At 53.0% G+C, this 26,353-nt stretch overlaps 1 protein-coding gene across 1 annotated transcript; it reads left to right on the forward strand.

Annotated features, from left to right (window-relative positions):
- Nucleotides 1-8,833: 8,833 nt before the first annotated feature.
- On the forward strand, nucleotides 8,834-25,562 carry LOC133359948 (zinc finger protein 420-like). The gene is made up of 4 exons (XM_061578513.1): nucleotides 8,834-8,889; nucleotides 11,214-12,671; nucleotides 18,757-18,942; nucleotides 21,160-25,562. The coding sequence occupies exons 1-4, from the start codon at nucleotides 8,846-8,848 to the stop codon at nucleotides 22,619-22,621; spliced, it is 3,150 nt and encodes a 1,049-aa protein (XP_061434497.1). The 5' UTR covers nucleotides 8,834-8,845; the 3' UTR covers nucleotides 22,622-25,562.
- The last annotated feature ends 791 nt before the right edge of the window (nucleotides 25,563-26,353 follow it).

A 26,353-nucleotide genomic window follows, 5' to 3' on the forward strand; every position in this document is an offset into this window, starting at 1 on the left:
CCCATCGTGGCCCCCGAGTGGGTGGTCATGCACCAGCCGTAGCAGCTGGGGTCGCACCTGGGCAGGAACACAGATGCACCCCGGCTGGCCGGCCTCGGTTAACTCCCATACCACTCCGTTCTGCACACACAACCGGGCATACAAACCGCTCCAGGGTCCTGTTAGGGCGCTCTTTTCCTCCCGCAGTGCCGCCTCCACGGCCGCCAGATCCGGATCTCGCTGCTGGGTCTGTCTCAGCTGCTCGTCGTTCAGGCCCGGGAAGGCGCAGCCGACGTCCTCCTGGATCCGTCCGATCGGGTCCCGAGCCGCGGGTCCCGCGCTTGCCGGGCGGTCGACGGGATCCTCGGTGCCACCTGTGAGGGTCTCTGTGGCGCACACTGCACTCTCTCTCGCTGGGGGGGGGTCAGTGGCCGCGGCCTCTCGGTGGTCCGTTGCCTGCCGGCAGCGTCCCCCCGTGAAACAGGGCCAGGCCTCCTCCGCCCTTGTCTCGGCGTACACCGTGGGCCGCCTCGACAAGGCGTCCGCGTTTGCATGCGTCCGGCCAGCCCGATACTCGATTTGCAGGTTGTACTCCTGCAACTGCGCCAACCAACGGGCCATCTGCCCCCGCGGCTCCTTGAATGTAAGAAGGAACTGAAGAGCATAATGGTCAGTGCGTACGCGACATCTCCTGCCGTACAAATACGGCCGGAACTGCTTACATGCGAAAATCACGGCGTACAACTCTTGGCGGGTCACGCAATAGTTCAGCTCGGCCCCACTCAAGGTCCGGCTGGCGTACGCGATGACTCGTTCCGTCCCATCCTGTACCTGTGACAACACCGCGCCCAGCCCGCTGCTGCAGGCGTCGGTGTCCAAAATAAAATCGGTGGTAAAATCGGGGAAAGCGAGGGTGGGGGCGTGGGTGAGGTGGTCTTTGAGAGTGGTGAAGGCCGTCTGGCAGGCCCCCGTCCACTGATAGGGGTGCTTAGGGGAAGTGAGTTGGGTGAGGGGGCGTGCAATCTCGCTGAATCCCTTTACAAATCGACGATAATAGGTGGCAAGCCCCAAAAATGATCTGATCTCCGTCAGATTCCTTGGCCGTGGCCACTCCACTACGGCGCGTACCTTCTCCGGATCGGTGCGCACGCCTGCCTCGCTGACGCGATGCCCGAGGTACCCCACCTCGCGTTGTGCGATGTAACACTTACGTGGCTTGAGCTTGAGATGAGCCGCTCGCAGTCGCTGGAACACCTCTCGAAGCCTGGACCAATGCTCAGACAAAGATCTACTGAACACTATCACATCGTCCAAGTAAACCAGGCACTGTTCCCATTGCAAGCCCCGCATCACCAACTCCATCAGCCGCTGGAACGTCGCGGGCGCATTGGTGAGTCCGAACGGGAGTACTCGAAACTCGAATAGCCCCATCGGGGTGGTGAATGCGGTTTTCGGCCGATCCTCCTCCGCCATCTCCACCTGCCAGTACCCGGACGCGAGATCGAGGGTGGAAAAATATCGCGCTCCGGCGAGGCTGTCGAAGGTGTCGTCGATGCGGGGTATAGGGAAGGCATCGCCGAGCGTGACTGCATTTAGTTTATGGTAATCGACGCAGAACCGTGTTGACCCATCTTTTTTCGTTACTAGTACCACCGGGGCTGACCAGGGGCCCGCCGAGGGCTGAATTATGTTATCGCGAAGCATGTCCCCAACTGCCTCTTTGATTTGGGCGCGTTCGGGTGCGCCCACTCGGTACGCAGGGAGTTTGATGGGTCGGGCTGCACCGGTGTCAATTTGGTGCTTAACAAGATCGGTCCGACCCACGTCCGAGTCGTGTTCACTGAATACGTCGGCATACTCCCGCAGTAACTCGCGCAGCCGATCGGCCTCTCCCTTAGGTAAATCCGCCCATGGTACATGTAACGCGTCGAGCAGGGGAACGACCTCGGCTCGGGGAGTCGGGCCGACTCGCCAGGCCAGGTCCTGGTCACCCTCAGGACGCCCGGGGTCCTCAGCCCAGAGTGCGAACACCGAGTCCTTAGAGTGGCGTGCGTGCAGGGGGTGTACTGTGGCTATCGGGGTGCGCCGTCGCAGTATCGCTGGGGTATTGTGGGGGTTAAACATCCGCATAAACAATCGGTCCCCATCTGCGTTTACCAACGTGGCGGATCCCACAACCCCATACCGTTTTGCCAACTCCGGGTGAGGAGTTAGCATTACCTCCCCTGATGGTCGGAGCGCGGGGTCGGTGGGGGATGTTGCCACCGGCACCAGCATCTCGGTGAGCGGGCCGATGGTGACTGTCGTCGCCAGGATAGCGGCCACAGGTGCAAAGCGGCGGCGCGTTGGTTCTCGTCCCAGGAACGGTATCCGCTCGCCGTTGCTCTCCATGGTGGCGCATCGCTGGCGGGGTTGCACGTTGAGTCCCAACCGTTCTAGGAGGTCGGTGCCTGCGATACACTCGTGACACAATGCACTCGACACGTAGAACTCCTGCGTGCACACCTGGCTGCCTATGCGGACCTCTAGGGTGGCTCTCCCCAGCAGCCCCATTCCGGCTCCGCTCGCAGTGTGCAGCGCGCGGTCCGGGGCCTGCAGGTGACGCACGTCGACCCCGATCGCGCTGCAGTGCGCTGCGCTCACGAGCGAGGCCACCGCCCCCGTGTCCAGCAGGATTCGGGTACTCACTCCGTTTACCTCCCCTTCCACCAGCGACGTGGCCCCCGTGATCCCCGCCACCAGCTCCCGCAGCCAGTCGCCAGGAGTCACCGTTTCTGTGGGCGTTGTTGCTGGAACCTGTGTGGAGATCACTCGCTCGCCATTATTCTCACAGCTTGTTTGTGTCGGGGCTACGTCGATTTCGCCCCCCGGTGGTCCCCTCTCTAGGGGGGCCTTAGTGTTTGACCTTAGCTCTTGTCTAGCTCGGGTGACCTGAGGACAGTCCTTCACTAGATGCCCTCGGCGGTCGCACATATAACATGCCCGGGGAGGGGGGGCGGCTCCGTAGCGGGTCCCCTGTCCGCTCCCTCTCCCTCCCCCAGTACGCAGTTGTCCCACATCGGACTCTAATTTGGCTACTCTCCCGGCCAGCCCCCCTACGGTCGAGCGTAGTTCCCCCATCTCAGACTGGAGGGTCTTCATATTTTTATTCGCTTCCTCGCGTACGTGGGTTACCCTCTCCCCTACTTGGGTTACCTTACCGTCCATTCGGTCTACTCGGCCAGCAATATCTCCCATGCCGGTCTGTAACCCAGCTACCCAACCCGGGGTTGTCTCGCGGGGTTTCTGGGCCTCTCTTGCCCGTCTCCCCATGGGGCTGGCGGGCTCATCCTCATCCTCCTCCTCGTCAGGGATCAGGCTCGCCACGGTGTACTCCTGTCCCGACCCTCGGAGCTGCGCGCGTTCGCTGGAGAGCTCCTCACACTCCAGCGCTTGCTCGACTAGGGTATCGAAAGGGAGGCCTGCGCTACTCTTTTTGGGCTGCCACCACGCGGTGCGAGCTAGGTACCTGAGTAGCTTGTCTGCAGCTAGCGCGTCAATGACCTCCTTCGAGAACTCTGGACGGGCGATCCGGGTTAGTGATCGCACGTTCTCAGCGTAGTCTCGGAAGTCCTCGCCAGTTTGGCGTCGGCGCGCCTCTAAGGCGGTCTTCGCCCGTATCGCGTTGCGCGTGCCGAAACGCAGGTCTAATCTACGCATTAGTTCTTCTAGTTGGGTTTGCGCGCTTTCGGGTAGTGCCTCTACAAAGTCGGCTGCCCGCCCGTCTAAGTTTAACGTAAGATGTCGCAACGCCTGCGCGTCCGACCAGCCATTAAGCTCTTTAGCCCCTATGATATTACGGGAAAACGCTTTCCATGTAGGGGTCCCCTGGCCGGTGAACACATGCCTTACCTTTGCGTGGAGTAGCGCGCCACCTTCCCGTGAAGATGTGAGGGTTCGTCCCACTTCTGACACCAAGTTGTTGGGGCCGCTGGTCCCCGGAGTCCCTCCCTGCTCCGTGCCTATGGCAGGGGCTCCGCCGTGCGCCGACCCCTCGCTGCTCTGCGAGCAGCTGCTGCCGTCGCTGGGCTCATCGCCCGACGGCTCCCCTCCCTGGTCCGTCCCTCCGCGAGCTCGTGTGAGAGGCATAGCTCGCCGCACGCCCTCGTTCACCTGCAGACGCTGCGTTGTCTCTCCACGGATCACGCGCTATTAAACGGGGGTCGGGGGCGAACGACGCTGCCCTCACACTGCGCGAGTCCCGGCGGCGACAGACGGATCGGGGACCTGCGGACGCACCGACCCCTTCACCCACACTACGAGCGCACACACCTGCACACACGCGACACCCACTCGTGCGCCGCTCTACGCAGCGCTCACTCACGTGGTGAACCACAGTGTACACACGCGCACCCACACGCTCACACTGCACGACAATATCACGCGAGACCACGCTTCGCTATTAATGATTTATCTGATACCTGGTAATTTAATGTTAAATCAGTGAGTCGACGAGGCTGGCCTACGCTGATACCTTTATACCTATTCCCGATTTATCTGCTATGATTCTAATTCACCTACTTACTTCCTGCTGGATGCCCACGGCGGTTCGTTGATCCCGTGCTCGCAGCGTACCTCGATGCGTCTCACGGACGATCGGGTCGCTGGACTGGAGAGCGTCCTGTCGCCTGGCGCTGGAGAGAAGAGCCCCCTTTCCCCTCTGCGCTCCTCTATTTATCCTCCCTACCTCAAAAGGGATGCTGCGCTGAACAATGGGCTCGTGCACCCCAAGCCCGCGCACGGCGGTTCCCCGGGCGCTGTTGATATGCTAATCAGTGAGCGACGTTGGCGGCGTACATCCTAATTACTCCCTTACCCTTCCTAACAATGGGGCCTGCGCGCTCAAGCGCAATTATCCCAACCCTCCATGACTATGCGCAACAGCCCCTGTGACCCCGCTATTCATGCTGTCCCGTGCCTCCCCTGCTTGCCCCGTCGACCCGTGGGAGTGTGTGTGGGGGGAAATGCGCCTCAACCGCGGTGGCCGAATGCCCCACGCCGCGACCACACCATATTAAGGCCGGCCGCAGCGCCGCGGTGCCACGTAGCACGGGGGAGGTCATCCAATTCCCTGATCGCCGGAAACCGTGAGAATTAATCCCGATAAGGGTCTCTCGGATTAAAACCGGTCGGTCAGGCGACCTCCCCTCGGAGCTCTATGGGGGGGGGGGAAATGAGTGCGGGTGTGTTCATGTGAGGTGAGGTGAGGGGGACGCGGGGTCGGCTCCGTTGCTTGGTGGTGGCGAGGTCGGGGATTTGGTGCCTGCCGAACGGCTTCGTGGCGGCGGCATCACACTGTCTCCGAGTTAGTCACTACAATTGTACTAATGAATTCATTGATGCCCCCTTTTGCCATTGGACACGTTTCTTTAGCACGGTGCCATATGAATATTGTCATTTTTAAGGACTTTCCTATTGTGTAATGTTACGTTACTATGAGGAGGTAGCCTATTGTTCTATTGCTCAATTTAACAACGTAACTATGGAGATTTTAATTGTACAGATCGATGAGTATGATATCTACAGGAGTACTGTTGTGGCAATTCCTATCATAAGTGTGTTAGCAAATTAGAGTGTTTTTAGATGTTAAAAGTTGCTTAACACAGACGATTCTGAGTGGTTCCTTCCTAAGTTCATGCGTAATTATCTTAATTATAACAACTGTATCCTGTGGCGAGATCTGAATCTTGAGACATAAGTATACTACATCATAATCAGTATATGTTTAAGCGAGAATCATAATCAGTAAATGTTAAAGCGAGAATAATTGTATTATCACGAATGTTAATACACCCCCAAGACAACGAAGCTGAACATCACATCATACAAACATCAATCACAAAACACATTCCTGCGGAGGGAGCTGGTAGGAACGTTGGGTTGCTCGGTCAATGGCCAGGGTCAACGGCGGCATGGTGTATTCCGCAAATATGGCCGACTGTGAGGGCGGGCACAAGCCGGCGTGAGTAGGTTAAACGTTGAGTTTTATAAGGGCACCACGGGGTGACCAGCTCCTCCCCAGCCCCATCCCTCCCGCCCCCCACCCAGCCCCACCCTCCCCACCCAGCCCCTCCCCACCCTCTCCACCCAGCCCCACCCCTCCCATTTTTGGATGCACGACGGACGGAAGGACAATAATCCCCTGTGGGTTGGTATAACCAGGGAGGTTCCTACCAGTATAACCACATACACAATACACCCCTCGACAACGAAAGAGCCTATACACATAACTACACGCACGCCTATTTATCAAAATACAGTAAAACGTTGGGTTGCGAGTAACTTGATCTGCGAGTGTTTTGCAAGACGAGCAACATTTTAAAAGAAATATTTATTTGATAAACGAGCGAGGTCTTGCAATACGAGTAGTACGTGTATACGCTTTGTCTGCAGAGCGTCACGTGATCACAACTGATAAACGAGTGCTTTGATATACGAGTGCTTTGGATTACAAACACGTTTCCGGAACAAATTATGCTCGCAATCCAAGGTTTTACTGTACAAACTAACACACACGTTAATAATAACCGCCATTCGCCACTAAGTGGTGGTGACGTCACCACGACGCTTGTGCCAGGCTATGTGCACGTTGAGGCCACGTAAAGTGTCGAACGCCCGCTGGCAGGAGGTCACGGGGCAGACCCAGGATCCACAGGTCGACTGCTGAGATGACTGGCTGATGCACCACCTGTGCCCCCCTACTGTGCCAACTTTCTGTGCTTTAGCCACCCGGTGCTCCGCTCGTTGAGAGCATCGCTCATCTGCCCTCCGTTGTTGTTGGAGGGCGGCTGCCTCCAAATTCAGAGTAGCAGTGTCCTTCACAAGCCTCCTCCACAGAGGCCGATCTTGACACCGCTGGTACCAGTCATTGGCAAGTCCACTCAGCTCCACATCCTCCTGTACCACATCACTCCATCTCTTCTCCAGCCCATGCCACGCCCGTTTAGCCCCCTCTATCCGGCCGAACAAAAGCTGTTTCGGCATGCGGTGACTGGGCATGTGGGCTTTATGACCCAGCCAATGCAGTCTTGCCTGCCGGAGGAGCTCACCGATGGGATTTTGTTCACATTTTTCAAATATTCGTGAGCTCCTCACACAATCCAGCCTGGTTAAACCCAGGATGGAGGCAGGCCAGCCTAAATGTTTCTAACCGGCAAATATGTTCCATTCATTGTTCAGAAGAGCCACTCCCTGTTGTTTGGCAGTCCCCTGCTCCGAATAGAGGACCTTCCACCCCTCATGGTGGCAGGAGCCAGAGCCGGTTCACCGGACCTCCTGAATACCACAGAGATCCAGGCGGTACCGGTCCAGCTCCCGACAGAGGAGTGGCAGCCTCTCCTCAGCAGTGAGCATTCGAACATTCCATGTGGCCATCCGAAGTGGCTTTGTGTTGTTTCTGGAGGAGCCCCGAGGGTAAGGATTCAGTCTCCTGGCTTCGCCAAATAGGGTTTGGCCAGGAGACGTCATAGATGCCTGTCCCCCTGGGGCCTCCGGCAGAAGCTTAATACGTTTTTTACATCGTAGTTTAGTGGTAATTAATTGAAGGTCGAAGGGTTACCAGCCCGTCACACCCATTTGGCCGCAGTGGTCGTTACAAACGCCATGAAGGGAAAGGCCAAACTAAATTTGCCCTCCCTCCACGGCACTGCCCACCACAGCGTTGCTGTTCGGCACCACGAAGAGGTTGTTTTTCCGGACACATTAATAATACTATACACATACATAGATCATATAAATAATTTTCACGTGATATTGTACGCAAGTTTAATCACACATGATTGATAACATTGCACTTACACTCAATTAACATAAATTAACATGAAATACACAAGTTTCATTCATTAGATTTTTTACCTAATTTGCATAAAATAATAATACAAATTAAATAAGACCTGATGCACAAAATAAATTTATTTTATTTTTATACCTACGTGACTTTATCGAAAGAACCAAAGAGTATAAAGAGAGAACAAGAGGGGGCCGAGGATGGAACCCTGTGGAACCCCTTTTGTTATCTTAACACTGTTTGACCTCATCTTAATAAAAATAAAACATAATAATTATGTTTTATTTTTATTATTTTATTCCTTCCCTTCTACGTGACTTTACCGAAAGAACCAAGAAGATGAATCCCTGCAGTCACGAAAGCTTTAAATCGAAACTGTTTGACCTGCAACCATCTTTGAATACAGTTTGGGTGCGAGAAGAGAGGTAAATTTTTTTAACAATTCTACTTGCGTTAAATTTTGATTGAAAGCTTTCGAGACTGCAGGGATTAATATTCTTGGTTCTTTCGGTAAAGTCACGTAGAAGGGAAATAATAAAATAATAGAATTATAAAACAATACATTTTTACATTTTTTAAATTCATATAAAAAATATTGTTAAATAAATGTTAAAATAATATTTATATAAATACTAAATAATTGAAATATTAAACAATAAAACATTTATTGTTTGATATTTATATTCTTTTATTATTTCCCTTCGACGTGACTTTACCGAAAGAACCATTTTTTTACAATTCTACTACGTGTTTGGAGAAATGGAGGCAACGTCCCCCAACGGTCGCCACACGTCACGTCTCTTCAACTCCCCACCCCCCACCCATTGCTCGTGACCTCATGTCTCTTCGTGCAACCGCCTAATACTTGTGACGTCACGTCCCTTCGCCCCCCCCCACCACCGGACGTGACCTAAGGTAATACGACCCACCCCCCAATGGTCGTGACGTCATCCCCCCCTTCACCGGTCGTGACGTCACGCCGGCGTTGCTTGCTCCCGTTTGCTCGCGCCAACGTCACTCGCACGCGACGGAAGGAAGCCGATGGAGAGGGAGCAGAGGGCGAAGAGAGACCCGGAGACTGTGGGGTGAGAGACCGTGGGGTAAGAGACCGTGGGGGAGAGGCCGTGGGGGAGACTGTGTGAGAGTCCGTGGGAGAGGCACCGTGGGAGAGGCCGTGGGGGAGAGGCCGTGGGGGAGACTGTGTGAGAGTCTGTGTGAGAGACCGTGGGGGAGAGTCTGTGTGAGAGGCCGTGGGGGGGAGACCGTGGGTGAGAGACCGTGGGAGAGAGACCGTGAGTAATAGAGAGAGTGAGACTGTGAGAGAGACTGAGTAATAGAGAGGGAGAGACTGTAGGGAGAGAGACTGGGAGAGAAAGACCGTGGGAGAGAGACCGTGGGAGAGAGGGAGATTGTGAGAGGGAGATTGTAAGAGGGAGATCGTGAGAGGTGAGATTGTGAACGGGAGATTGTGAGTGGGAGGTTGTGAGAGGGAGATTGTGAGTGGGAGATTTTGATAGAGAGACCGTGGGAGACATCGCGAGGGCGAAATCGCGAGTAGAGAGACCATGAGAGTTTTCTGCGTCGGATTGAAACTTGCAGGCCGGCCCTGCCTACGATCCATTGTGGGTTTAACCTGCAGGCTGAGTCGCAGTGTGAGGAGCTCACAAATACTTGAAAGATCTGGACACGGTCCCTATCTTCGGCGAGCTCCTTCAAGGCTACGTTGGCTGGGTCATGTAGCCCGCATGCCCAGCCACCGCACGCCCAAGCAGCTTCTGTTTGGCCGGATCGAGGGGGGCTAAACGGGCGCGGTACGGGCTGGAGATGAGATGGCGCTGATGCGGTACGGGAGGATGTGGAGCTGAGTGGACTTGCCGACGACTGGTACCAGCGGTGTCAAGATCGGCATCTGTGGAGGAGAAGACACGCTGCTACAGTAGAACCTTGGATCACGAACGCTTCTGACCACGACCAAATCGGGTTTCGACCAAAAAAATTCACGAAATTTTTTAATCTGGTCACGAACACAAACTCGTGTGGCGATCAAACACGGCTGTAGCCGATTTCCCCCTTAACGCCATTTTTTGTGAGCGCCAAATTTCTTGTATTTTTGCATAAATTTTGCAATTAGTGAGTACGTAAATCGCTAACATAAGAACCCGTTAATCTCTTCTCGCATCATTCATACGATGATGCGGGGAAGTTAACGTTCATACGATATTATGGTGAATGCTTCCAAAAACAATACTGTACCCAAATATTACTGTTAACTTACTTTCAATAGAAACATGAATTGCTTATTCGAATATTCTCTCTCTCAGAATCGACCGACTGATGTAGCAGACGAAACAATCATCTTGCTGAACGATTCTAAACCTTGAAGCGGCAATGTTAGTTTTCTCTGCTGTTCAAGGTTTTCTCAGTGTTATTAAATGTTTTTACATTTAGTTTACTATTGCACTGTGAATTATAATGCATGATTAACTATTTTTGTGCTTAAAATTAAATAAAAACAATATTTATATACAGTTCGTAGGAGTCTTGAACGGATTAGTCGTATTTACATACAATACAATGGGGAAATTATGTTCGAATCATGACCAAATCGGGTTGCGACCAAAGTTATGGAACGAATTATTGTCGTGACCAGAGGTTCTACTGTACTGGGCAGTTGGAGGCAGTCCCCCTCCAGCAACAGTGTAGGGCAGAGGAGCGAAACTCAAAACAACTAGCAGAGTGCTGGGCTACTAAGAGTACCAAGTTTGCACAGTAGGGGGCACAGGCGGTGTATCTGCTCGTCATCTTAGAATTAGTATTTAGACTGCAGGAGGAGGAATCTGATGAGCTATTAATCTCTTTTCCACAGATGTCCAGTATGGCCATGGGTAGTCGGCGATTTACAACAGCAAACACATGATACACACAAACACACGATACACACAAACACGATACACACGATAGGAGTGCAAGATAGAACAAAAGGTAAGCAAGTCCCGAAATGGAAATTCATTGTTTAAGTTCGATTTATCAAGATTGGGCAAGGTAGCAAAAATGACAACAGAACATTAGCTAACTGCGCTAGTTGGAGGTGCGGGGGAAGGACAACAAATTAAACACAATAAGCAATTTTAAAGAATTGAGTTAGTCAATCTAGATGATGATTTAAAAGTGCATCGTAGCTCCCAGTAGCTTCCTCATACCGGAGAGGAAGAGCGTTCCACATGTCCGCCACAAGCAGTAGCAGCATCTGAAAGCACCACGCGATGCAGCGGCGACCACTGCCTTTGTTCTACAGTTAGCAACCGGTGCCCATGGTTTCTAGCTTTACGACTTGTTTGCGATACTTCACGGGGACAGGGTGGGGTGGGGGAGATTCATTTTCGTTTGTGTGTCTCACTCTTTGCCCCAGTACCAGGACGGGGACGATGAACGTTGGAGGAGAGATGAAGATCTACTGCCCGATCTGCAACTGGGTGGTGATCAGCCTACCCGCCCTGGAGGACCACATGACGAAGCACAAGGGCCTGACCAAGTCCGTGCTGTACCAGTGCCCCCACTGCCCGTACAGCACGGACAAAGCGGCCACGCTGATCGGCCACCAGAGGAGCCATGCCGACGAGAAGCTCTACAAGTGTTGGGTGTGCGATGAAGTTTTCGCGAATTCGGAAGACTACTGCTCCCATCAGACCACGCACATCAATCGAGCGCGACGCAGGAAATCGATCGTCCCACCGCCAAGAGACGTCTCACCGGACAAGAGAATCCACGCGGGCGAGAGGCCCTACCACTGCAACGTCTGCGGGGTGGACTTCACTCAATCGCAACACCTCCTCAAACACCAGAGGATCCACACGAACGAGAAACCGTACGTCTGCACCGTGTGCGGAAAGGCGTTCGTCCGCTCGGCCAACCTCGTCATTCACACTCGGGTCCACACGGGCGAGAAGCCGTATAAGTGTGCCACGTGCGGCAAGGCATACAGCCAGTCGACGGCTCTCATCAACCACAAGAGGACCCACACGGGCGAGAAGCCCTATGGGTGCTCGGTGTGCAGGAAGCGATTTGCCCTGTTGAAGGTTCTCGTCCAACATGAGAGAACCCACACGGGCGAGAAGCCCTACGAGTGCACCACGTGCGGCAAGTCCTTCACCCAGTCGGGCACCCTGGGCATCCACAAGCGCACCCACACGGGCGAGAGACCGTACACGTGCGACGTGTGCGACAGATCGTTCACGCACTTGGGCACTCTCCACGTACACAAGAAGACGCACTCGGGTGGGAGGTCCCTCACGTGCCCCACGCGCGGGAAGGCCTCCTCTGAGGCAGGGAGTCTCCGGGCGTGCCAGCAGGCCCACGTGGATTCGAGCGAGTCGACGCCGCCGGCCCGTCCCCCACTCCTCCGCCGCCGCACCCGCAGTAGGGCCAGACTCCACGAGGGCATGACTGCCGCTGGTGAGGTCGTGGCGAGCCTCGGGGGCGAGAGTCCCGCAGCGACCCCCTCGGCAACCCCTTTGGCGACCCCTTCGGCATCGCTAACATCAGAACACGGCGAGACCCTCAGCTTCGAGACATTGCCAGGGGTTAAGGTAGAATGTGACGGTGAACATCCTCCCGCCTCCCTACCGAACATGAAGCGGGAGCGCGGCGGGTTCGCCAGCTTCGAGACGTGGTCAGGGGTGAAGGTGGAATGCGACGGTGAAGATCCTTCCGCCTCCTTACCGATCATAAAGCGGGAGCGCGGAGAGATCGCCAGCGTCGAGACGTGGCCAGGGGTGAAGGTAGAACTTGGGGGGGAGGATTTTTCAGTTCCCCTCTCGATCGTGAAGCAGGAACAGGAAGAAAGCTCTGGCTGTGAGACGTGGCTCGGGTGAAGGTGGCGCACGGGTGGCCGAGTCTCTGCTTTGGGAACGGATGTTGAGGTCTACGTGAGAAGCGTGAAGGTGAAGGCTCCAAAGCAAGCATGTCGAGTGAGAGTGAGTCCTCGACTGGGATCTTTGTTAATTTTGGTGGCGCGGGTGGAGGATGTGTACTACACAGAGGGGGCAGGTCTCTTAGAGCGGAGATTAAACACTCGAGAAGCTGACCGAGAGAGATAAATGCTGAGAAAATGTCGCGTGATACATCGGCCGTTCGAAAGCACGAGCGTGTCTGTACGACTGTGAAGGTACACAACGTGGAGGCAAATTTTTTTTGCTCTGAGAACAGATACACGTGAAGTGAAAAATACGTAGACTCTTTGTTTTATTTTACCAGGTAAGGCCCACCATTGAGCCACATAGCTATCTTTCAGAAGCTACCTGGCCATCACTAATGATACCTCAACGAATCGGCCTATCATCACGTGGACACTTATAGCAGTAAAATCCACGTGAATCACGGGGAGAGAGACACGTGCAAAGTCCAAATATATAGCAGCCTGTGTCAGAGCTGGGATTGAACCCATGACCTCCTGGATGCCAGACAAGGTAGTTAACATCTCACCACCATGTCACCCAATGGTGGAGGAGACGCCACACCAGATTTTAAAGGAACACCGATCTGGACGTGTGGGTGACGCAGCAGGCAAGGATGGATAACGTGCAACGGACTTAAACTTCGGTAAACACTCATGAGTGGGGGTTATTAACCTTCACTGCAGCCTTGCACCCTATTGGTTCTCAATCGTTACAAAATAATTATAAGTTGTCTCCTCCCTCGAGACAACAAAGGCCAAAAGATCACCCCCTCCCCTGCCTCGCCGAAACAAAAGACATCTGGAGGTTAATTATTCACAAGGTTGTCTTGGGAAAGTTGTAAAACTCGATTGACCACCACGGCATAGAAATAATCAAAAAAATAGTGAGGCAGAAAACGCCAATATGGGCTGATGAGAGCCTACACACATGACCATAGTGTGAGGATCATTCCTATTGTGCTCCGATCAAAGTCAACATCTCCGAGGGAATACTTGAGGCCGCCGCTACTTTTGAGTGTGCCCAGTACTTCGCCAACCCACAGACAAAGGATAGTGAGGGTCGTATCAGAGACTGAAGCGGAACGATATAACCTGATCTGGAGCGTGTCCACTGAACAGAGTACAGACAACTGCCACAGGATTCTCGGAAAGATGGGGAAAGACATGACTGGCGCTGTCTCTCCCAGCCGTTCCTCAGTCTGCAAGGGTCAACCGTGTCTGGTGCCAAGGGGGATGACGCGCTGCCGCCGGCGGACGAGCTATAAACGATATCTGGTGACGTGACCATCGCGCACACGACTGCAGATGGAGCTGGACCCATTGATCTCTGCCAGCACGGGCACCGCAGTCAGCGTGAGCAGCATGCCGAATCGACAACCACTCCAGCGGTGGACGTGGAGCCTGGCTGGATGCAGCCGAGTAAAATCACACGCCGTGTGCCGACATAGACCCGCCAATTCAATGCCTCTGCTGGGGATCTGAGGTATTTTCGGTAGGAGGAAACGCACCACTATCAAGCCGATGATAGCCTCTGGAGCCCAGAACCACCAATAGCAGAGATCGTACGTGGAAAAACTCAAGCCATACTACCCGCTATAATTATTGGACCTCGTGGTAACTGCTGTTGTATATGTCGGGTTATGAAATTTTTATAAAAAAATGAAGATGTGAAAAATGCGTAAATCGGGGAAAGCATGCTAATTTATGTAATTATGTGCATAAATTATACCAATTATTTCATGCAAATGTTTGCAATTATGTTAATGTGGGCAGTTATGATAATTAGGCTTAGCTTTGCTGCCCAGAGTTGTATCAATCGGGATAAAACAATTATTCTTGCTTAAACATTTAGTGATTATATCTTAGTGTGTTATGTTAGGTCTCCAAATTCATATCTCAACGCAGGATACAGTTCTTATAACAAAGATTGTTACGCATGAACTTTGGAAAGAAACACTCAAACACTTCTGTGTTAAGCAATTTTAATTCTAAATAAAAACATGTCACTCTAATATGCGAACTCTCATGCTTGGAATTGATAACACATTACTCCTAGATATGTTTTCCTTATGATCCGTGCATTTAACCCTCAGTGATTATGTTGTCAAACTGGGTAATCAGAACAATCAATTAATTCCACAGAGTAACGCGAGCATAGCCGGCGACAGGTAGAGTCTTTAAAACAGACATGCAATGATAGTCATACGAAAGGCAATAAGCAAATTATTATATCCCGAAGGCAAAGTATATGTCAATTCATTGTCAAGATTATGCAATTAGCGAAAACGAATGACTAAAATACTTCTAACAATCTTATTCATGTGACTCGACGGGCAGCAACTGCTTTTCACGATCAGTTGATATTTAATGCACCACCTTGGAATGGCAACCCTTCTCAAAACACAAAGATAACTTTTTGGAACAATCTTATTCGTCCCGATATGCGTGTTGTGTGCGTGTGTATTGTCCCCTTGATAAATTATTGTTTTAAGCAGAAGCCGGGCGCTGTGTCATGAGCTTGTGAGGTGGGGGAGGGGTATACAAACAGCGGCTTCACTCCCTGCTCCCTTGCGCGGGCGTGTCTGCAGTGAGCCGCCGGCTTTCTCTCTCCGCAGCTAGATTGAGCGGCGTCGGCACGAAGTTGTCCTTGAAGAGGCTCGGTCGCTTGGCGCTCGGTGGTGCCCGGCGATTCCGTCGTCAGATAGCGCGCGCAGCTCGTCAGCTGCGCAGGTTCCTCACTCTTGTCTTGGTTCCCAGCCGGTGCTGGTCGATGTGTGTATTAAACACGGCGCTCTCGCTGGCGCTGACACCCGTGCTCTGTGGCACCGTTTGCAGCTGTTTGTCTACTGCTGGATGACGAGTCGGCACGACGCTCGCCATCGTGGTGCGTGATGATTCCGTCGTCAGATAGCACGCACAGCTTATCCGCTGCTGGATGGTGCAGGTCGGTGTGTGGTCGAACAAACAGGGCATTCGATGGCGCTCTCCTCTTCCTCATGGGCGGCTGGTCAGGCTCTTTCCCCTGTTGGATGACGGGTCGACAGGACGCTCGTCATTTGTCCGCTGATGGCTGACATCCTTTTGTCGGTGGCGCTCGGCGCTCAGTAGCTGACGCTGACACTCTTGCGTTTCTACCCTTTCTCGCGGCTGATTGCTCGTCAGCGCAACTCTGTCGGCTCATACCGAACTCAGCCCCTAACGACCCCTCGTCCCTTCCCTCCTCGAGGCACGACACCCATGGTTGGTGTCGGTGCCTGCCGGCAAGCCTTCACGCCAACTCCCTCGCGAACCTCCCTTGCAAAACTGCGTCGCAAGCCGAGTCACAAGACTGAGCAAGACTCAAACCAGACTGAACTGCGTGATGTGCGTTTGTGCTTAAACCAAAAACGTGAAACCCCCTCCCCTCTCTGCACGTCTGTTGTGAGAAAAAAAAGAACATGCCCTCCGCGGCCTCTCCCCGCTGGCCTCTCCCAGCGGCCGCCCCCAGCGGCCGCCCTGACCCCCCACTCCCTTTGAGTGGTTGTCATCCCGAGGCCAGACCCCCTTCATACGGATTGGGCATATGGCAGTTCTGATTTCAGCAGGCCAGGATATACACGAGAGGGGGATCCAGGGGAAAGGTCTCAAAAGGTGCCCATCGGGAAGCCTTGGGAACCCGCTAGTAGGTTCCAGAAAGGGGGTGTGGCCGGGGCGGAGCGAGGCCAGAAGTGGGATCCCCATCATGCTGCTCAAGTCCATCGCCACCATTCTTCTCGTCGTCGTCTCCGTCTTCACCATCCCGGGGCGCCGCTAGTCAGACAGCCTACCAACTGTTCTAACTAAGTGCCGCTGACAATAGACGGCCTTATTAAATAGTGTGTTATCCCGGTGGCGCTTGTTAAATAAATAAGTACCTCCAAGTCTTACTGTCTCCGAGTTAGTCACTACAATTGTACTAATGAATTCATTGATGCCCCCTTTTGCCATTGGACACATGTTTCTTTAGCACGGTGCCATATGAATATTGTCATTTTTAAGGGCTTTCCTATTGTCGTGTATTGTCACGTTACTATGAGGAGTTAGCCTATTGTTCTATTGCTCAATTTAACAACGTAACTACGGAGATTTTAATTGTACAGATCGATGAGTATGATATCTACAGGAGTACTGTTGTGGCAATCCCGATCATAAGTGTGTTAGCAAATTAGAGTGTATTCAGATGTTAAAGTTGCTTAACAGACGATTCTGAGTGGTTCCTTCCTAAGTTCATGCGTAATTATAAACAAAAGCTGTTTAGGAATGTGGGCTTTATGACCCAGCCAACGCAGTCTTGCCTGTCGGAGGAGCTCACCGATGGGATTTTGTCCATATTTTTCAAAGATTTGTGAGCTCCTCATACAATCCAGCCTGGTTAAACCCAGAATGGAGGCAGGCCAGCCTAAATGTTTCTAACCAGCAAAGATGTTCCATTAGGGGGGTCCACGTTTTGCAAGCGTAGAGAAGGTAGGGAATGACCGTCGCCAAGAAGACCTGAAGCTTCGTACGGAGTGACAGACCAGGTAGCTTCCACACAGCGTTAGGCAACCGATGAAAAGATTATGCCGCTCGACTGATTCGGAGTGAGACATCTGCTGTCAAACCAGAGCCGGTCATTAGCACACTGACCAGGTATTGGAAACTCTCCACTCTCTCCACTACTGCCCCATCACGAATTGGGAGTTGTGGGGGTGGAGTGTCCGATGGTACAAATACCCCGGCAGGTGCTTCGTTTTGGTGGGACTGATGGTAAGGCCCAACCTCTTAGTGGCACGCTCCAGGTTCAGCAGCAACTGCCTCCAACTCCTCCTCTGAGTGAGCAGAAATTACCAGATCGGCATACGTAACATAGTTGAGCAATAGGGAGCCATCCCTTGACCACACCCAGGCATCGATCAGCCTCCCATTGTATGTGTACCAGATGAAAATTCCTCTGGTACAGCTATTGAAGGCTTGACGAACTACGTGGTCGAAATAGATGTTAAATAATGTGGGAGCCAGGGGACATCCCTGTCGCACCCCAAGGTGGACAGGGAATGGCTCCGACTCCTGGCCACGTAGTTTTACCCGGGCCCGCTCACCATCATGAAGGTCCTTAATGATATGAGCAGAGGGTCAGGGACTCCGTCCCCCACCTGTCGTGACGTCACAACTCGTGCCCTCACCCTACCAGTCCTGACGTCACGTCTGTTCGTTTCAGTTTCATTTATTAGGTATAACCCTGTGAGCCATGCGGCTCTTGACTCGGGTGCAACCGCAACAAAACAAAAACATGAACAAGAAACATCTTAAAGTGACTACACGCAACAGAAAAATCCAGGAAAAAACAGCAAATTCTTCCAGAAAAAACACCGTATTTCAACGCTGTGTGCAAAAATTCCAGTGGGATGCAAGTCAAACACTAATAACCATAAGACAATGTAGATTAAAGTTATCAGGCCAACTCTGTACTACAACAAACAAACATGGCTAAACCAAAACGTTTTCAAAATCACCAAAATAAAGCTATAAAAAAGTAACAGTGATTATAGGAACTGTTATTCAAGTTTAATAATAAACGATATACATAACATGTACAACCAAACTTTGCAGCCATAGCTGGCAGCATGAGTCACTCCATAACAGCAGGAGTATCAGTAGCTGAATCAAAATATTTCACTACACCTTTAAAGATCAACACACTATAATCAAAACTCAAGATCATACTTTGCAGAAGTCATCCGGAACGATTAATTTGATTTCAGGCCATTCTGAATAGCAGTGGCAGCTAGGGGTATACAATTCCTCTAGAGCAGTTTTGAGTGAAGATCTCACAGGTAGTGATTCAAGATGCAGTTTATTGCAACTTGGATCACTATTGCTCGTGACCTCATGTCTCTTTGTCCAAACGCCAACCGATTTTGACGTCACGTCCATTCGCCCCTCCCCACACCACCGGTCGCAACGTCATGTTTATACGCCCCCCCCCCCCCCAAAGGTCAAGACGTCACGTCCCTTCGTCATCTATCGGTCGTGACGTCATCCCCCCCCCCAACGGTCGTGACGTCACGCCGGCCTTGCTTGTTCCCGTTTTGCTCGCGCCAACGTCACTCGCACGCGACGGAAGGAAGCCGACGGAGAGGGAGCAGAGGGCGAAGAGAGACCCGGAGACTTTGGGGTGGGAGCAGAGGTGTGGACTCGAGTCATGTGACTTGGACTCGAGTCAGACTCGAGTCATGAATTTGATGACTTCAGACTCGACTTGGACTTGCATAACAATGACTTTGTCCCACCTCTGAGATGTGGACTCGAGTCATGTGACTTGGACTCGAGTCAGACTCGAGTCATGAATTTGATGACTTCAGACTCGACTTGGACTTGCATAACAATGACTTTGTCCCACCTCTGGGTGAGAGGCCGTGGGGGAGAGGCCGTGGGTGAGAGGCCGTGGGGGAGAGGCCGTGGGTGAGAGGCCGTGGGGGAGAGGCCGTGGGGGAGAGGCCGTGGGTGAGAGGCCGTGGGTGAGAGGCCGTGGGTGAGAGGCCGTGGGTGAGAGGCCGTGGGGGAGAGGCCGTGGGGGAGAGGCCGTGAGAGACCGTGGGGGGGGGGGGGGGGGTGGAGGCCGTGGGGGAGAGACCGTGGGTGAGAGGCCGTGGTGGGGGGGGGGGGGAGACCGTGGGAGGTGGGGCAGATTGTGAGTGGGAGATTGTGAGAGGGATATTGTGAGAGGGAGATCGTGAGAGGGAGATCGTGAGTGAGAGATCGTGAGTGGGAGATCGTGAGAGGGAGATCGTGAGTGAGAGATCGTGAGTGAGAGATCGTGAGTGGGAGATCGTGAGTGAGAGATCGTGAGTGAGAGATCGTGAGTGGGAGATCGTGAGTGGGAGATCGTGAGTGGGAGATCGTGAGAGGGAGATCGTGAGTGGGAGATCGTGAGAGGGAGGTCGTGAGGGGGAGGTCGTGAGTGGGAGATCGTGAGTGGGAGACATCGCGAGGGCGAAATCGCGAGTAGAGAGACCATGAGAGATTTCTGCGCCGGTTTGAAACTTGCAGGCCGGCCCTGCCTACAATCCATGGTGGCTTTAACCTGCAGGCTGAGTCGCAGTATGAGGAGCTCACAAATACTTGAAAGATCTGGACACGGTCCCTGTCTTCGGCGAGCTCCTCCAAGGCTACCACTTTCTCTGGGTCATGTAGCCCGCATGCCCAGCCACTGCACGCCCAAGCAGCTTCTGTTTGGCCCGATAGGGAAGGGCTAAACGGGCGCGGTACGGGCTAGAGAAGAGATGGAGTGATGTGGTACAGGAGGATGTGGAGCTGAGTGGACTTGCCGATGACTGGCACCAGTGGTGTCAAGATCGGCCTCTGTGGAGGAGGAGGCTCGTGAAGGACGCTGCTACTGGGCAGTTGGAGGCAGTTGCCCTCCAGCAACAATGCAGGGCAGAGGAGCGACGCAACAACGAGCAGAGCGCCGGGCGACTAAAACGCACCAAGTTTGCACAGTAGAGGGCACAGGTGGTGGTGCATCTGCCAGTCATCTCAGTCAGAATCAGAATGTTTATTTAGACTGCAGGAGGATGAATCCGATGAGCTATTAATGTCTTTTCCACAGATGTCCAGTATGGGCATGGGGAGTCAGCGATTTACAACGGCAAACACACGATACACACAAACACACGATACACACAAACACACGATAGGAGTGGAAAGTAGAACAACAGGTAAGCAAGTCCCGAAATGGAAATTATTGTTTAAGTTCGATTTATCAAGATTGGGCGAGGCAGCAAAAATAGCAACAGAGCAGTTGTCAACTGCGCTAGTCGGAGGTGCGGGGGAAGGACAACACAACAACAAGCAGCAGTTCTAAACAATTGAGTTTTTCAATCTAGATCAGGGGTGGGGAACGTCCGGCCCGTGGGCTGTATAAGGCCCGCGAAATCATTTGGTCTGCTGGCCCTGCCAAGGCAACCACACGCAGGACTCGAAATTCAATAAATCCAGGAGCAAACCTGGAAAAGCAGTTGCGAGTAGCAGTAACATCATCGATACCAGATAACATCACCACGCCAGCCATCACATTAGGGGTGAGTTAATTAAATGTTTGATGATTTTGTATGGCCCGCGAATGATGTTATAAATATCCGAATGGCCCTTGGCGGTTAAGGTTCCCCACCCCTGATCTAGATGATGATTTAAAAGTGCATCGTAGCTCCCAGTGGCTTCCTCATACCAGAGAGGAGGAGCGTTCCACACGTCCGCCACAAGCAGCAGCAGCATCTGAAAGCACGATGTGACACAGCGTCGACCACTGCCTTTGTTTTACATTTGCACGCCTTGTTTGCGATACTTCACAGGGGCGGGGTGGGGGAGATTCATTTTTCTTCATGTGCTTCACTCTTTGCCTCAGTTCCAGGACGGGAACGATGAACGAGGGAGGAGAGATGAAGATCTACTGCCCGGTCTGCAACTGGGTGGTGGTCAGCCTGCCTGCCCTGGAGGACCACATGAAGCAGCACAGGGGTCGGACCGAGCCCGTGCTGTACCAGTGCCCCCACTGCCCATACAGCACGGACAAAGTGGCCACTCTGATCGGCCACCAGAGGAGCCACGCCGACGAGATGCTCCACAAGTGCTGGGTGTGCGATGAAGTTTTTGCAAATTCGGAAGACTACTGCTCCCATCAGACCACGCACATCAATCGAGCGCTACGCAGGAAGTCGATCGTCCCACCGCCAAAAGACGTCTCACCGGACAAGAGAATTCGCGCGGGGGAGAGGCCCTACCACTGCAACGTCTGCGGGGTGGACTTCACTCGGTCGCACTACCTCCTCATACACCAGAGAATCCACACTAACGAGAAGCGATACGTGTGCACCGTGTGCGGAAAAGCGTTCGTGCGCTCGGCCAACCTCGATAACCACACTCGGATCCACACGGGCGAGATGCCGTACAAGTGCGCCACGTGCGGCAAGGTATACAGCCAGTCGACGGCTCTCATCAATCACAAGAGGACCCACACGCGCGAGAAGCCCTATGGGTGCTCGGTGTGCGGGAGGCGATTTACCCTGTTGAAGGTTCTCGTCCAACATGAGAGAACCCACACGGGCGAGAAGCCCTACGAGTGCACCACGTGCGGCAAGTCCTTCACCCAGTCGGCCACCCTGGGCAACCACAAGCGCATCCACACGGGCGAGAGACCGTACACGTGCGACGTGTGCGACAGGTCGTTCACGCACTTGGGCACTCTCCACGTACACAAGAAGACGCACTCGGGTGGGAGGTCCCTCACGTGCCCCACGCGCGGGAAGGCCTCCTCTGAGGCAGGGAGTCTCCGGGCGTGCCGGCAGGCCCGCGCGGGTTCGAGCGAGTCGACGTCGCCGGCCCGTCCCCCCCTTCTCCGCCGCCGCACCCGCAGTAGGGCCAGACTCCACGAGGGCATGACTGCCGCTGGGGAGGTCGTGGCGAGCCTCGGGGGCGAGGGTCCCGCAGCGACCCCCTCGGCAACCCCTTTGGCGACCCCCTCGGCATCGCTAACATCAGAACACGGCGAGACCCTCAGCTTCGAGACATTGCCAGGGGTTAAGGTAGAATGTGACGGTGAAGATCCTCCCGCCTCCCTACCGAACATGAAGCGGGAGCGCCGAGGGATCGCCAGCTTCGAGACGTGGTCAGGGGTGAAGGTGGAATGCGACGGTGAAGATCCTTCCGCCTCCTTACCGATCATAAAGCGGGAGCGCGGAGAGATCGCCAGCGTCGAGACGTGGCCAGGGGTGAAGGTAGAACTTGGGGGGGAGGATTTTTCAGTTCCCCTCTCGATCGTGAAGCAGGAACGGAAAGAAAGCCCCGGCTGTGAGACGCGGCTGGGGTGAAGGTGGCGCACGGGTGCCCGAGTCTCTGCTTTGGGAACGGATGTTGAGGTCTACGTGGGAAGCGTGAAGGTGAAGGCTCCAAAGCAAGCATGTCGAGTGAGAGCGAGTCCTCGACTGGGACCTTTGTTAATTTTGGTGGCGCGGGTGGAGGATGTGTACTACACAGAGGGGGCAGGTCTCTTAGAGCGGAGATTAAACACTCGAGAAGCTGACCGAGAGAGATAAATGCTGAGAAAATGTCGTGTGATACATCGGCCGTTCGAAAGCATGAGCGTGTCTGTACGACTGTGAAGGTACACAACGTGGAGGCAATTTTTTTTGCTCTGAGAACAGATACACGTGCAGTGAAAAATACGTAGACTCTTTGTTTTATTTTACCAGGTAAGGCCCACCACTGAGCCACATAGCTATCTTTCAGAAGCTACCTGGCCATCACAAATGTTACCTCAACGAATCGGCCTATCATCACGTGGCACTTATAGCAGTAGCCACATGCTCTCTAAACGCCCGGTGATGTTGATTGTAAATGTCGGGGGGGGGGGGGGGGTTGGGGAAACTGGAGGACCCGGAGAAAAATCCACGTTAATCACGGGGAGAGAGACGTGCAAAGTCCAAATATATAGCAGCCCGTGTCAGAGCTGGGATTGAACCCATGATCTCCTGGATGCCAGACGAGGTAGTTAACATTTCACCACCATGTCACCTAACGGTGGAGGAGACGCCACACCAGATTTTAAAGGAACACCGATCTGGACGTGTGGGTGACGCAGCAGGCAAGGATGGATAACGTGCAACGGACTTAAACTTCGGTAAACACTCTTGAGTGGTGGTTATTAACCTTCACTGTAGCCTTGGTTCTCAATCGTTACAAAATAATTATAAGTTGTCTCCTCCCTCGAGACAACAAAGGCCAAAAGATCACCCCCTCCCCTGCCTCGCCGAAACAAAAGACATCTGGAGGTTAATTATTCACAAGGTTGTCTTGGGAAAGTTGTAAAACTCGATTGACCACCACGGCATAGAAATAATCAAAAAAATAGTGAGGCAGAAAACGCCAATATGGGCTGATGAGAGCCTACACACATGACCATAGTGTGAGGATCATTCCTATTGTGCTCCGATCAAAGTCAACATCTCCGAGGGAATACTTGAGGCCGCCGCTACTCTTGAGTGTGCCCAGTACTTCGCCAACCCACAGACAAAGGATAGTGAGGGTCGTATCAGAGACTGAAGCGGAACGATATAACCTGATCTGGAGCGTGTCCACTGAACAGAGTACAGACAACTGCCACGAGGATTCTCGGAAAGATGGGGAAAGACATGACGGGCGCTGTCTCTCCCAGCCGTTCCTCAGTCTGCAAGGGTCAACCGTGTCTGGTGCAAAGGGGGATGACGCGCTGCCGCCGGCGGACGAGCTATAAACGATATCTGGTGACGTGATCATCGCGCACACGACTGCAGACGGAGCTGGACCCATTGATCTCTGCCAGCACGGGCACCGCAGTCAGCGTGAGCAGCATGCTGACTCGACAACCACTCCAGCGGTGGACGTGGAGCCTGGCTGGATGCAGCCGAGTAAAATCACACGCCGTGTGCCGACATAGACCCGCCGATTCAATGCCTCTGCTGGGGACCTGAGGTATTTTCGGTAGGAGGAAACGCACCACTATCAAGCCAATGACAGCCTCTGGAGCCCAGAACCACCAATAGAGATTGTACGTGGACAAACTCAAGCCATACTACCCGCTATAATTATTGGACCTCGTGGTAACTGCTGTTGTATATGTCGGGTTATGAAATTTTGATTAAAAAAAATGAAGATGTGAAAAATGCGTAAATCGTGGGAAGCATGCTAATTTATGTAATTATGTGCATAAATTATACCAATTATTTCATGCAAATGTTTGCGATTATGTTAATGTGGGCCGTTATGATAATTAGGCTTAGCTTTGCTGCCCAGAGTTGTATCAATCGGGATAAAACAATTATTCTTGCTTAAACATTTATTGATTATATCTTAGTGTGTTATGTTAGGTCTCCAAATTCATATCTCAACGCAGGATACAGTTCTTATAACGAAGATTGTTATGCATGAACTTAGGAAAGAAACACTCAAACACTTCTGTGTTAAGCAATTTTAATTCTAAATAAAAACATGTCACTCTAATATGCGAACTCTCATGCTTGGAATTGTTAACACATTACTCCTGGATATGTTTTCCTTATGATCCGTGCATTTAACCCTCAGTGATTATATTGTCAAACTGGGTAATCAGAACAATCAATTAATTCCACAGAGAAACGCGAGCATATCCGGCAACAGGTAGAGTCTTTAAAACAGGCATGCAATGATATATCCCAAAGGCAAAGTTTCTGTGAATTCATTGTCAAGATTATGCAATTAGCGAAAACGAATGACTAAAATACTTCTAACAATCTTATTCATGTAACTCGACGGGCAGCAACTGCTTTTCACGATCAGTTGATATTTAACGCACCACCTTGGAATGGCAACCCTTCTCAAAACACAAAGATAACTTTTTGGAACAATCTTGTTCGTCCCGATATGCGTGTTGTGTGCGTGTGTATTGTCCCCTTGATAAATTATTGTTTTAAGCAGAAGCCGGGCGCTGTGTCATGAGCTTGTGAGGTGGGGGAGGGGTATACAAACAGCGGCTTCACTCCCTGCTCCCTCGCGCGGGCGTGTCTGCAGTGAGCCACCGGCTTTCTCTCTCCACAGCTAGATTGAGCGGCGTCGGCACGAAGTTGTCCTTGAAGAGGCTCGGTCGCTTGGCGCTCGGTGGTGCCCGGCGATTCCGTCGTCAGCGCGCGCAGCTCGTCAGCTGCGAAGGTTCCTCACTCTTGTCTTGGTTCCCAGCCGGTGCTGGTCAATGTGTGTGTGTATTAAACACACGGCGCTCTCGCTGGCGCTGACACCCGTGCTCTGTGGCGCCGTTTGCAGCTGTTTGTCCGCTGCTGGATGATGAGTCGGCACGACGCTCACCGTCGTGGTGCGTGATGATTCCGTCGTCAGATAGCACGCACAGCTCATCCGCTGCTGGATGGTGCAGGTCGGTGTGTGGTCGAACACACGGCGCATTCGATGGCGCTCTCCTCTTTCTCACGGGCGGCTGGTCAGGCTCTTTCCCCTGTTGGATGACGGGTCGACAGGACGCTCGTCACTTGTCCGCTGATGGCTGACACCCTTTTGTCGGTGGCGCTCGGTGGCGCTGACACTCTTGCGTTTCTACCCTTCCTCGCGGCTGATTGCTCGTCAGCGCAACTCTGTCGGCTCATACCGAACTCAGCCCCTAACGACCCCTCGTCCCTTCCCTCCTCGAGGCACGACACCCATGGTTGGTGTCGGTGCTTGCCAGCAAGCCTTCGCCCCAACTCCCTCGCGAACCTCCCTTCGCAAAACTGCGTCGCAAGCCGAGTCACAAGACTGCAAGACTCAAACCTGACTGAACTGCGTGATGTGCGTTTGTGCTTAAACCAAAAACGTGAAACCCCCTCCCCTCTCTGCACGTCTCTTGCGAGAGAAAAACAAAAAAAACATGCCCTCCGCGGCCTCTCTCCGCGGCCTCTCCCAGCGGCCGCCCTGACCCCCCACTCCCTTTGAGTGGTTGTCATCCCGAGGCCAGACCCCCTTCATACGATTGGGCATATGGCAGTTCTGACGTCAGCAGGCCAGGATATACACGAGAGGGGGATCCAGGGGAAAGGTCTCAG

Source organism: Lethenteron reissneri, chromosome 66 (assembly GCF_015708825.2).
Source record: "Lethenteron reissneri isolate LAM-NWPU_2019-01 chromosome 66, ASM1570882v1, whole genome shotgun sequence".
Lineage (NCBI taxonomy): Eukaryota > Metazoa > Chordata > Hyperoartia > Petromyzontiformes > Petromyzontidae > Lethenteron > Lethenteron reissneri.